The sequence below is a fragment of the Triturus cristatus genome, chromosome 5_1 (assembly GCF_964204655.1).
Source record: "Triturus cristatus chromosome 5_1, aTriCri1.1, whole genome shotgun sequence".
Taxonomy (NCBI): Eukaryota; Metazoa; Chordata; class Amphibia; order Caudata; family Salamandridae; genus Triturus; species Triturus cristatus.
The window spans coordinates 363867156-363881095 of record NC_140587.1 but is presented as its reverse complement, the minus strand read 5'-3'; the positions used below and the strand labels follow the sequence as shown (position 1 = coordinate 363881095).

General features: G+C 45.0%; 1 protein-coding gene across 2 annotated transcripts in view; it reads left to right on the top strand.

The window, feature by feature from the left end:
- Nucleotides 1-13940, top strand: part of LOC146830894 (fibrocystin-L-like) — a 1907335-nt gene that overhangs the window by 1191857 nt on the left and 701538 nt on the right. For both annotated transcript variants that reach the window (XM_085605084.1, XM_085605082.1), the window contains exon 42: nucleotides 7430-7604. In XM_085605084.1, coding sequence (XP_085461210.1) covers nucleotides 7430-7604 — 175 coding nt within the window. The remainder of the gene's footprint in view (nucleotides 1-7429; nucleotides 7605-13940) is intronic.

Below are 13940 nucleotides of genomic sequence, written 5' to 3'. Positions count from 1 at the left end.
TCCTTAGACTACTGTGCCAGCATAGACAGCACCCGCCATAGCTCAGAGGTGGGATTGTATCAGTCCTGACTGTTTATTTACTTTGAATACTCTGATTTTTCTGCCAATACTTATCATCCTTTACATGGTCTAAAAAAGGTAGGGAGTTCTGGGAATTCACAGCATAAGAAGCATAAAAAGATCTGTTCACAAAAGGGACATCATAATACATGATGTGTAGAATCACATAGGAGTCCTCCTGCTCCTGTTCTTCTTCCTTCTTCTCAAGGTCCTTCTATACCTTCTGGTGCTAGTACTCTCCCATGTACAAATCTTACTTTTGTTGTTTTGGTCCTTCTGATCCTCATACTGGTTCAACTAGTTATGGTCACCCTGGTACTGGTTTCCTTAATCTGGTGCTCCTGGTTCTAGTCCTTCCCGAGCCTCGTCTTCCTGGCCCTGCTCCTTGCCCTTCCTTGTATTACTCCTTTATGGGCCTCCTGATCCTGGTACTACTAATGCTCACCCTGAAACTTCTGATCTCCCTGGTCCTTCTCCATCCACCTAACCATGTTTTCCTGGTTCTCCGAGATCTGGCATTCTTAGTCTTCCTGGCTTGGGTAATCCAGATTCCTCTTGCCATGGTTCCTGTCTTTGTTGTCTACCTGACCTCGTGGCTCTGGTTGCCCTGGTCCCCTGGTCCTTGCCAACCTTGTCCTGATACTTTAAGAGGTCTTGGTACTCCTGCTCCTCTTGGAACTTCAGGCCTGGTACTCTCGTTGTGACCACTCTGGTCCTCCTAGTCCTGTTCCTGGTTATCCTAATCCTTCTTGTACACCTAATCCTCTCCTATCTGGTTCTTGTTCTTAATGCCTGGTCCACCTCTTCCTGCACTGACTAGTTCTCCTGATCCGCTTTCAACTTGTTGTAATACTCTTAGCCCTGGTCCACCTGCCCCTTGTCATCATGTTTCTGCATTAACCTGTCCACTTATTCCTGATCCTCCTTGTTCGAATCATACTTTAGAAACCTCGCTTGGTCACCCTTGCTCCTATCATCCTGGCCTTCCTTGTCCTGGTCCTTCTTTTTCTCACTGTCCTGGTCCTCCCTGTCCTGATATGCCAGGTCCTGATGCTACTGGACCTCTGTGACATATTCTTACTTTTCCCATTGGCTGTGGTCCCACTGGACCTCTTTGCCCTACTCCTCTTAGCTCTTGTCCAGCTGACTCTGGTTCCCTGGCCATCTGTATGCGATCCTCCAGGTCCTGTTCTCCTACTCTTATTCACTCTCAGTCTGGTTTGTCTAGCACTGGTGTTCCTGTTTCTCGTTTTCATAGTCTGTATTCTCTTCCTGGATGTGTACCTCGTCCACTAGACTTGATCCGTTTGTTTCTTTTCCTCCTTGTGTGGGTTTTGTATGCCTACTCGTATTGGTTATAAACCTTCTGGTCATCCTAGTCCTTCCTAGCCCCCTTCTCCTAGCTCTTCCTTTTCCTTTCTGATCCTCTTGACCATTGTCCTCTTGAGCTGGTCATGCTGATCCTTAACACCCTGCTCATCCGATTCCTAGTACATCAGTTCCTGGTGCTGCTGGTCTCCCCATTCCATTTGGCCTCATGTTTGGGCCGTCCTAGACCTTGACCTCTGTAGCCCATGTCTCCCTGGTTTGGATCATCTGGACACAATGATCTGGGCCCTCTTGTTCCTGGGTTCCTTTGTCAGGATCCTTCTGAGCCCATCATTTTGGAACTGACCCCCTTGGGCATCCAAGTCCATTCACCGTAGACATCCTGGCTACTTGCTGTTCTGGTCTTGCTGTTCTTCCTCACCCTGGTCCTGCTACCCTCAGGCCCTGTTCTTTCTGCTCCACGTGGTCTTATGGCCATGGTACCCCTGGCACTCCTAGGTCTGTTTCTAGTCCTCTTTGTGATGATCCATCAAATCCTCCTTGCTAATGTCGTGGCCCTCCAGGCTCTATTCCTCCTGGTATCCTTGCTACTCCCCCCTCATCTTCCTAGCTTATTATGGTACCATGGTCCTATTGGCCATATACCTCATGCACATAATCTTCCTAGTCTTTCAGTTTCAGTTTCTGGTCCCGATCCTGCTGCTCCTTGTGCTTCAGCACCTACTGGTCATGGTCCTCCTTCCTCTGGTCGTCCTTGGCCAACCTGTTCCTCATCTTTTTGGCCATCTTTCTCCTAGCCCTGTGGACTGGATGTTCAGGGCATGGTCATCCTGGTCCTGCTGTTCCTAGTCCTCATCCGCCTTTTGGTCCTCACCCTAGTCCTCCTGATTGTGGTACTCAAGGTCCTGATCCTCTTTGGCCTGATCTTCCTGGTTCCCTGTTAAAATGAACAAATGATGGTGCGTAGCCAGGTCACATGGATTAAGAATGAATGTTTATTAAGCTTAGTTACAAGTCACAGGAACTCCCCACTAGGAGCAGCATCCTTGCTGCTCAGCCCATTCCATCAACTGACACTCATCCAAGCACAAACACATCCAACATTCTATTGACCTCACATGCTGGCTGAGCAGCAGGGACTTAGAACACTGGGGAGTAACCAAGACAAGTTATAACACATCCCACTCTCTTATAGAAACAATAGAAAACATAAATAAAACAATCATTGAGTCCCATAAATACACCCTCTCCACAAACATCAAATCAGAAGGACAAAAGATGACACAATGTGATCAAACAGTCACAATTGGTATTTTTCAACCGCTACACAATGGGTGTCTCTCAATCCTCATCGCCTCACACACAGGGCATCTTCACAATGTGTATCTTTCAACCCTTACACATGGGGTGTCTCTCAACCCACCTCACCTCACACACACGGCATCCTCACATGGGTATCTTTCAACCCTTAACAATGGGTGTCTCTAAACCCACTTCACCTCACACACAGGGCATCTTCACATGGGTATCTTTCAACCCTTAACAATGGGTGTCTCTAAACCCACTTTGCCTCACACACAGGGCATCTTCACATGAGTTTCTTTCAACCCTTACACAATGACACACACCAGCATTTCACCATGGGTCACACTTTAGGACCAACCTGTTACTCAACTTACATTCCCCCTAATACTACAGGACTGGGAAGAGAATTCAGCATGGCAGTAAATAATAATAATTAAAAACACACAGGTAGCAAATTAATAATAACACTCTAGATCACTGGTGTGCGACCTCACATTCGAAGCTCCCCTTAGTACACAAAAAAAGCACATCTTGAAAGGAGACAGTTGGAGGGAGCACATTACACCAGCCCTAAAGAGCCTCAATTGGCTTCCAATCGAAGGAAGATGTTTCTACAAGACCCCTTGCATCACCCACAAAGCCATTCACACACATTACCCCAACTATGTGGAGAACAAACTTTCGAAAGCTGGTAGAGCCAGATCTCTAAGGAGCTCCAACGCACCTCCCAAACTAAAAAATAAATCCTCCCAGACACGTTATTTCTCTGGAAACGATATGGAACTCACTCCCTAGTGACCTGCGGTGCAACCCCTCATTTTCCTGTTTCAAATGGGACCTTAAACACCAGCTGCTCAACAAATACTTTAACACACCCTAACTGATCTATGTTCGCAAAGCTCACACCCATCCTGCCTTGACCAGTTGTAGTGGTTAAATTAGTGTTTCAGCAGTTCACTATGCCTTGTACATTTTTTAGCTCAAGCAGTTCCTATGTATGCATACTGTAACTACCGCTGCTGCCTAACGATTTTCTTTGTCTGTTTTTTTTGTATGTACTTCAATCTAATAATCTCAAATTATATGTAAAGTGCTCTGATACCTTCGGGTCAAGCTAGCGCTATAAAAAAACGTATAAATAAATAAACATATAACTCTAGCACTCCATTGAAGCTCCACATACCCCAAATATGCCACCTAATTTCCTTTCTCTCTATGCAGTAAGTACAATTAGCTAGTATCCTCATGACAGAACCAGGAACTTCATACTCTCAACACAATCCCCTCCGTACACAAACATGTCCCAAGAGCACATAAAACTCTAGCATAGTATTACACAAATACATTGTCAGAATATTCAAGGAAGTCAATAATTAAAGAAACACCTCACTCTTAAACTGTGTTGATCAGTGATACACCACTGTACGCAGTTCCACTGCTTACCACTGTCATCACATGCCTTGAAAGTCCTACCATGAGCTGTATGCATCAGCTCTTGTGTTAACCCATCTTTTGCTGATGATCTCTCAGAACACACGTGCCACCATCACTGCATTGATAGATATGGTGCCCTTTGCACTTATGCCACCTCAAAGGCTTCATTGTCGGGTTACACGTCTTTCACCACTTTCTCACAAACATCTAGCGTGCATACTCGGAGGGCATTTACCTCATCCGTCCAGCAAGAACATCAAGCCTTCAACATGCTACAATCTACTTGCAATCTTTCCAGTGTCCCCCACACTGCCGACTGTCAGCGTTCTAGCTTCCCTCCCAGTGACACGCATCCAAATGTAGCTATGCGCGTGATATCACTGAGTCGTAGAAATCATTTGCACATGCTCCCACACAGACTCTCTAAGGAAGACAAAGAATGCTGGAGAATGACTCCTTTTGCCATTCGCTTGCTGCTCCACAGAAACAAGCATTTCAAAAGAGTCTCTAACTCAGATTGCTGGCTCCCTGTGCTCAGGACCATTCCAGCTTGTACTGCCTCCGGGCGAGCCCAGGCCACTCAAGCCGCAACAGCTGAAACAGTAACTCACCACAATTAGTATTTATAAAGCATGCTGGATCTCCTGGACAGTACTTCACACTGTCCAAGGTAACAAGACTCTCAAAAGGGCAAGGGTAGGTTCAATGACATCCAATTACTCACGCCCCCTCACCATTTCAACTGAGGTTAAACATTAATACAGTCTCCACACTTCACACAGTTCAAATGCACATTGCCTCACCAGTTCACTCCTCACCAATGTTTCTCGTCAATTTAAAATAGGCAGCCCTCCAAGTCTGTTGCACACTTTAAGCTAGCCTGTTCAAATGCCCTGGACTGCAGGCTGTCTGGTGTAAATAGACAGCATGGGGCTATCAGGCGCACTTCTTCCTTACAGGCTTCAATATCTATTCCTTGGTAATCTTCTTAGTTTCTTGTGCAGTTCTTCCAGTTACTTCTTAGTTTCTCTTAATCGCTTCTGTTCCTGCATTACACTTCCCTTCATGCTTTGATCATTTCTGCTTGTCGCCAGTGTTGAAATGAATGAATGATTGGGCATAGCCAAGTCGTATGGATTAAGGATGAAGGTTTATTAAGGATCCATAGTAACCAAGACAAGTTACAGCATTCCCCTAGTCCTTTGTTTCCTTAGAACCTTTCGTTTTGGCTGTGGTTGTCTGTGTACCTGGTGTCACATATCTGGCTCTCCTGGCCATGGTCAAGGTATTTTTATTGTTCATAATCCTTGTCGTTCTTAAGATTATGTGTGCACTAATCCTCTTGGTCCTAGTCCTTATAGCTTGGTATCTCCTCAGCCAAGTTCTCCTGGACCTGGTCTACCAGCCATCCTAATCTTGGTCTCATGGCCGGCTTGAGAGCTGTCGGCGCCCAGTGCGACATTAATTTTTGGTGCCCCCATGACCACCTCCTTGGATTCCCTCATGACCCACAGGCAAACGTGCCCCTCATCTCTCCATAGCCCTGCTCTCACATACATTTTATTTGTTTTGACGCACTGGTAAAGACTGACATTACTAATAAGAATGTATATCTATCCACACAAACACTTTCTAACAACTTCCTTAAAGTTAATGCAGATAAAACGGAGGTTTTGGTGGTGACCAACACAGCCAATCCCTGGGATGATTTGTACTGGCCCCCTGAACTTGGCAAAACCCCCAGCCCGGGGTCGGTAGTGAAGAGTCTTGGCTTAAAGATCGATGCAGCTCTCACTATGGCCCCCCAGGTGTCGGCTGTGGTAGGCTCCTGTACTGCCGTGATGCGGCAATTGCGTAAACTTACTGCCATTCTCTCTGCCTCCACGCTGCAGACTATTGTCTCAGCAACGGTCATCTCGAGGCTAGACTATGGTAACGCTCTGTACCTGGGCCTGTCACAGAAGCTGATGAGGAAACTGCAAGTCGTGCAAAACGACGCGGCCAGACTGGTTTTCTCTCTTCCTAGAAGTGCACACGCATCCACCCTCCTTCGTAAACTACATTGGCTTCCAGTGAAGCTTAGGGTCCAGTTTAAAGGCCTCTGCATGGCCCATAAAGCACTCTTTGGCAATGCCCCGGAATATGTTAAACAGCGCCTGAGGAAGTATGTTCCCGCTAGGCCCCTACGTTCTGGGGCTGTTCCAAATCTGGTTCAACCCAGATTCAAATTAAAAACTAAAGGCGGTAGTGCTCTCTCAGTGCTCATTCCTCAACTCTGGAATGACCTTCCCTCTAGCTTGAAGGAGGATTCTAACCTTCTCTCCTTCAGGAAAAAACTGAAGACACTTTTGTTTGGCACAGTAACGCCTTCAGGCTAATTGGAGTTGGCATGTGGTTGGGGAGGCGGTACGATGTTGGTGGTTGTCTGTTTAGCGCTTAGAGACCAGTGGTGATAAGCGCTCTATAAGAACCATTTAACATTAACATTAACATAACATTTTCAGCAACATTGCAAATCGACAATGAAAGAATGAGGGGAAAAAATTGATGCTTAATTCCTACATTTCATATTTGAATATTAAATAACATAAATGTTTTTATTCCTAATAGATTTTACTGTTTTTTCTTCTGTAAGCAGCCTAGCTTAATCTACGCACTTGCTTTTGTTCAAACTATTGTACATTTGTGTATGTACTTACTTTCAAAGGCTTCACACATGCTGCATCCCCATTACAAGATATTCGCCACCCTACTATTGTCTGGTGTCCCATTTTTCTTCATGGTCGGCTAAATAAACACCTTGTTCACACCATTTATCCAGCTGCTGGTCAAATTGTACATCATCTCTACTATTGAGCATGTGGCCAACTAAACAATATGGATTATGCACTATTTTGCCAGACACTTTGTAAATACAAGGGATTAGGTACTATTTGGCAGGTGACAGGGTAAACAGCTATGCCCTTGATGAAAATGTATATCTGCTGACATCCCACCACACTAAGTGCTCACGTCAATTATAATGCAAGAATATTTTTGGGCCATGATGCCATAATGAATGAATGAATAAAACATTTATTAAGCGCGTAGCTACCCGAAGGCATCCCATATATTAGAAGTTTGCTATTTTTCGTGACACAGCTTTAGAAAAACATTAGTGAGGGTGTAATATTTGACTAAGTTCTTATAACCTTTTTTTGTTAAAAGCAAAACAATAAATTATCAAATTAATTGGATGATTGGACAGTTCATGGAGTATTTGAAAAGCAAGTTCAGATCTCTGTTGCACATATTTTTACAGGAACTGGTGATTCAGAGAACTGCAGTGTCCGTGTCGTCAATGGTGTAGACGCCATCACATATCAAAGTCCATATACCTACCGAGATTCTTTGACGCCAACAATTACTGATGTGATGCCAAGACGAGGAGGCACAGGAGGTGGCACGCACCTTACCATAACAGGGACAGGATTCAGGTATTTTTGCACAAAGAATCCATGCAACAAAGAGTACTGTTGAGGATGAAGTGGTGACTGTTTTAGCAAATGCAAGTTTTACGTTGCAGTCTACTGTTGGTCAGTACAGCCTTGAAAATACCATTGGAGGGCCTTATTCACAAAGTTAAACTTACACTTTTGGTGCTAGTTTGGTATTTTCTTGTTATTCACAAACTACCAGTGTAGTTTTACGTGTAGTATCTTCACACCTGCAGAGAACTCTGCACATGAACATATAGGAGTCTCTGTATTCCTAAACATACTACACGTAAAGGTACAATTGTAATTTGCGAATAGCAAAAAAATATTAAACATACTAGTAAACTTACTAGTAGTAAAGTTATTAGAAGTATAACTACTACAAGTAAGTTTCCTAATAGGAAAGTTACTAGTGGTAACTTACCTTTGTAAATACCAAAAATGTGTAAACTTAAACTTAAGTTAAGTACTGTACTTTAAAGGTACTACTAGTAAAGTTACTAGTAGTAAAGGTACTACTAGTAAAATTACTAGCAGTAACGTTACTATTAGTAATTTACTTTTGTGAATAACAAAAAGTAGTATCCCTACGCTTAAGCCTAAGTTTACTTTTGTAAATAAGGCCCAATATATTTGTTATTCGTCTCAGAATAAATTCACATTACCAGTTTCTTCACTTTGAAATGCGTACGGGGGCACCCACTACCTGAATCTTGGCCTTATCAAATTAATAGGTGTGAAAATATGAATGACTACTCTCCAAGTGAAGATTTACACATTGATGTAAGCGTATATGTCTCCGCCCCCTCAAATGATGGGGTTGAAAGTTCTAAGACTGCCTTTATAAGTGTAAAGTTACTATTATTGGCATCCCACCTGTTAGTGGAGATATCCACCAGTAGGGTATCATTCTACTCTTGTGAAATTATAGGGAAATTTAATAAGGTATAGTAAAAATCGAATATTAATGTATAATATGTACGTAAAACTGTTTAAATTAAGTAATATTAAACTGAAGCTAACACATAAAAAATATACAACACATTACCTCTTTAAACTCAATTACAATTCAATTACAAAAGAATTTAAATATACTTATTTGATTTGTAAATATTAATATTTAAACAGGTATTTAAACATAACAACACTCACCCTCATTAATTGTAGGGGTGGGCGGAATTTGCGAAATTAACTTTCGCAAACTATCGCGAAAATGTTAAAAATCTCCGCAAACACGCGGAAATATCGCGAAGATGCAGAAGTTTTTTCCCCGCCCGTTCGCGGTATTTTCTGCGTGGTCACGGCTCGCCAACTTACCCATGCGCTTGCTCGCGGGCGCGGCCATCTTGTTTTCACTTGTCTTGCGTAGCATGATCGCGAGAAGAAAGACGTGATCGCGCGACGAATGACATTACTGCGGGCGCGAACTGTCGCGAGACAGCGCAAATGGCTACCAACAATCCAACATCTCGTGGAGAACGCGACCGGATCAGGAAAAGTTGTCGGCGAACGCGGGGATTGAGGTAAGGCGATCGCACGCACGCGAGATTGTATTATTTTACAGCGTGAGCAAGCAAAACATTTCTGGAAATTTTGACATTTTCGCGCTCTCCGCAGAACGCTAAAATGTCAAATTATCGCAATTTCCTCGAGCAGAACGGAATTTTAGCCCAGGCCTAATTAATTGTATCATTGCTTAATTTGTAGTAATCCCATTTGGAAGTGATATGTGTAATTAATGTGTAGGCTTTTTACATATATTTTTTTAAAGGGAAAAACGTTATTTTTTTTAATTAATTGTATTTATGAATTTATAAAATAAAATCATGCAAACATTATTCCTAATTGTCCTTAATTTTGCATAAATAAAATATATAGGGGCAGATTTACAAGCCCCTTGCTCTGCCAGTATGTCACTTTTTGTGACACACTGGCAGAGCATTTCACTGCACCATATTTAGAAGGGCAGGAAAAGCTATCCTGGACAGCTTTTCCTGTCCTTGTAAATACAGCCCCTTTACACGCAGCACTTTGCGTGATAGGGTCATTCCATGGGTGTTGCTGTGGTTGCTCCCACGCAACAGTCAGGGAACCTGACACATTTCCAGATTTACGAGGATTTGTGAACCTGGAAATGCATCAGTATGCTACGTCACCCTAGGGGTGGCGTAGCGAGGTGCAACGAGGAGAAATGTTTTCATATCTCCTCGTTTTTTTCCGCTTTCAATGCGTGCTGCATTCCACAGCATGCATTGGAAGAGGAAAATGACTCTCCCCATGACACAGGCATCCTTGCACCATGGTGCAAGGGTGCCGGCGCATGGCAGCTGTTTGTGTGCCAGTGCAGGGTAGAACAAAGGAATGCAACATATTGTTCTAAATATGTGGCATTCCTGTACTCTGAAGGTGCCGCAGCGTGACACAGCCAAAGGGCTTGCGGTGCCACGCTCCGGCACCTTCTTAGAAATCTGTTCCATATAATTTAAATGTAAAAGTGTGTTGTAGTGCCAGTGGCTGGCCATGTGTGGTGCTTGACTAACTCAACAGTTGGGATGGAGTATATTTGAGCTGTTTTGAAACTATTATGGCTTTAGTAAACTTAGAATTGTATTTTGTGAATTGCAATGTGCTTACTCTTGTGGGTGTGTGCTCAGTATTAGCATTTCCCTACCTTAACACCCCATTCAGTTTCCTTTAACTCCACCCATTTTGGAGTATTATTCTACATTTTCCTCCCGCTCTCCCCTCATGCCTAACACATTTTCTACAAAATTATACATTTATGTGTGCAGAGGTTGTTTGGCAAGTGGGTCCTCATGCACCTGAAGGCGATGTAAGACTGGGAGGTAAAACTGTGCATTTCTGAACACAAGATGAGGTCATGATCTAAGCATAGCTCTTGCTTCTGTTCCAAGTAGCAGGTCCTTTCCCTGTCCATTTACAAAGCTGCTTCTGTAACAATTCTCTCAAAAAAGCTTAAGGGCTTCAAGGTAATAATTGCATCCCTTTGAAGTCCCATGAATTCAAACTGATTGCTCAGTTGGATCCAGCACCCTCTAAGTTTCTTAGGCCATTGTGGGCACGCAGTTGATAGCGCTCTCAAGGAGGCCATACTGAAGATTTATTTTTTGGGTGTTTCTGACATGCCTCTGATCCCTAGGAACCTCAGGGCTATCCAGTCAGATTACCACTGAGTGGCATGTGAACCTCTGACGACATCTGCCCCACTAGAAGACCCGGTTTTAATGCCATTCTTGGACTTCATGCCTAAGTCAGCCATATCCAAATGTATGTTTAGTTATAAAATGACAAAAGCTCAACTCATTCTCATACAACCTGACTCTAATCATACAACCTGTCTAAGCTGAACTTGGAACCTCACTGGCACAGATAATGCTGAAGGACAGGAAATGTCAAAGTATGTTCTGCTTTGATAGTCGGTGTGTATAGGAAGGTAATTTCACCCACTTAGTTCTGCATCAATCCAGTTTCCAAACCCTCCAGCTTTTTTAGGTACTGCAATGGCATCCATTTTAAAGGTGAGGAAACTGTGGGTAAGCGTATCTATCAGAAAAACAAGATATTGAGGAAGAGCTTGGAGAAGACCAAGATGCCTGATCCCAGACTTTGCTCTGTGGTGGCCCTGGCTCACCCCACCTATCTGGCATAAACCGTAGGCATAAACCGTATCCTGGACCCTCGATACCTAGGCGGGTGCTGAACTCAGTGGATGTTGCCAACACAACGGGTCCTTTTCTGACTCTTCTGGAGCCAAGCTTCATGGTTCCATGAAGACCAGGGGTGGCCCAGGGACAGAGCCCGTCCTAACATTACACAGGGCATGGCACTGCAGAGGTGATAACTCCCCAAACAGGCCATCACCCTGCCTTCAAACTCCATCCGGCTCTGTCAACTCACTGGGGTATTTGGGAAGACGATGCAGATGCAGCACGGAGTGACACCAAGATATTGGCCGTTTGTTCCCTTCTTCCCTGGCAGCTGAGCAGCCTGACCACTTCTGCTGTGCTGCTAGCAGCTGAGCAGCCTGATCACTTCTGCTGTGCTGCTAGCAACAAGCAGCTGTGGTAGGAATATCAGCCATCTACCTCCTTTCTAGATTGGGACATCCCTCAGCCCAAAGTCGACACTCCCAGGACCGACCATCACAGTTTAGTGCCAGGGGGCCTCCTACTTTTTTTCACCAAGAAGAGACAGCGGGGGACATGTTCCTGTTCTGCATGACTAGGCTACCAGAGGCATGAGGCCTGGCCATCAACAAGTAAAGCCGACACCCATCAGGACCTCTTGTGCCCCTCACCAGCCACTGCTTGCTTTACTCTGGGGCCTGAACCTAGAAGGGGCCCTCCTCCTTACCACAACCCCCTGATGGCATTACCCCTGACTTTGCCCTAATCTGGCATGGGGTGAACACCTCCCTCTATCACTCTGTCATGATTGTAAGGAACCGTAAGAGCATCCCTTTGCTCTCCATGGGAGTCTTTTGGCCTAGGCAGAGCCTTGCTGCACAGGCTGCCACTCTGACCACCAGCAGACTCACTTTCTCTGTACGGTACACAGTGAGCCTTTACAACACTGGGTGTGGGCTTTGAGTCTTAACTCACACACTCTGTAACTCTGTATGATGACCCGCCGACAACCAACTTGCCAACTCCTATTCTCATTGGTCCCGGCTCAGCATAAAGCAAGATACACAATGACAGCCCCTGCCAACATGAACATATAGACTATCTGTAGAGATTATGACTATTGAAGCCCCACTCACCGCCATCGATGCATAAATGACCGATTTAGCCTCCAAGGTGAAAACAATCTGACAGGACATGTCCACCGTACACTCCTGCCTAGCCACAGTGAATCAATATCTAGATGGCATTGAATCCTATTGCAATCACCTAGCCTGGGGACGTAACATTGACTTCCTCTTATCAAAATCCGAGGACTTGAAGGGTAGGTCCGGGATGGACAGTTTCCACCGCTATGGAGTCCCAGAGTGCTCTAAGAAGTCTAACATGATTGTATACCTGAAGGCGACAGGGGAAAGCCCCATGCCATAAGCTGCAATCCCAGACATCTAGAATTACCATCAGGAGATAATCAGACCACACAGGCCTACATCAGTTAGAGGAAGCACTTCACAAAGAGAGGGACAGAGACAAGTCCAGATCTACACAGGAGCAGCCGGTTGGTGGAGCGACTGGTAGCACGGCAGATTGATCATATCCTTTCCTTGGTATAGGAAGTGTGGCAACATGCCTGCTGTTTCCACTGTTCGTGTTCTTTCCCTGTTGTGTGAATAACTATGATGCTGCATGTGTTCTGGAATGTTCCCACCATATAGGTCCTCCTGCTGCACATCTAGAAAGTTAAGGCCACCCACCGTGCCTAACCCAGATGGAGGCCTCCAGGGTGCACATCCCTACTTTCCTCTCTTTCATGCCTCCTCTTGGGGTAGCTAGAACACAGAGTGTTGCTGATGCATATCAGTATCTTTTAACCTCTATCCCTTCAGGTAGACCTCACCCCGTGATTTGACTGGGATCCCTCTTTTGTTAATTTCTGGACCTGGCGGACAAGCCCATTTGAGCAACCCTTCCTACATATGACCCTGTTCGGCCAGTGGAAGGGTGGGGTGATGTGATGAGACTGCCATATAAAGACTAGACCTCTGCCCCAAAAGCCTGTAGTTTGGTTTCTTCCTGCCCTCCACCCCGTCATGCAGGCGACTGCCACATCTGCCTCTACCCCACTTCCTGATAGTCCAGAAGCTATTGCTCCCCCTCAAACCAACCTCCCCACCTGGAGATTCCCTCACCTTGATGGCAGTAATCCCGCTTATCGGTACCCCTGCCAATGCCCCACTTACTGAATCTAATATCCTAGAATGTTAATGGACTAATCTGCTTCATTAAGTTCAAGAAAATCCTACATGCGTGACTGGGTGGGGCCGGTGATCAGTAGTAGCAGAACGGTTGATGACCATGAGACACTCTATCTGACGACCAGCTGCTCCAAGAAATAGGGGGTGGTTATCCTGTGGGGAAAACTACTGTTGTATAAGGTCCTTAAGAATTGAATTGACACTGAGGGCCCGTGGGCTTTTGGGAAGCTCCGGTTCCCTAAGCGCTCACTAGTGGTGTGTTCCGCGTCTGCTCACACAGTCAACAAGACCCACTTCCTCGCCCAGCTGTCCAGAATTGTCCCATCCTTGGGGTCCTCCCCGGTTATGCTGGGAGGCCACTGGAACCTGGCACTGAACCAATCCCTAGACAGCTCAGGACAGATAGATGACCACCATTGAGCAGACAGGGACCTGCT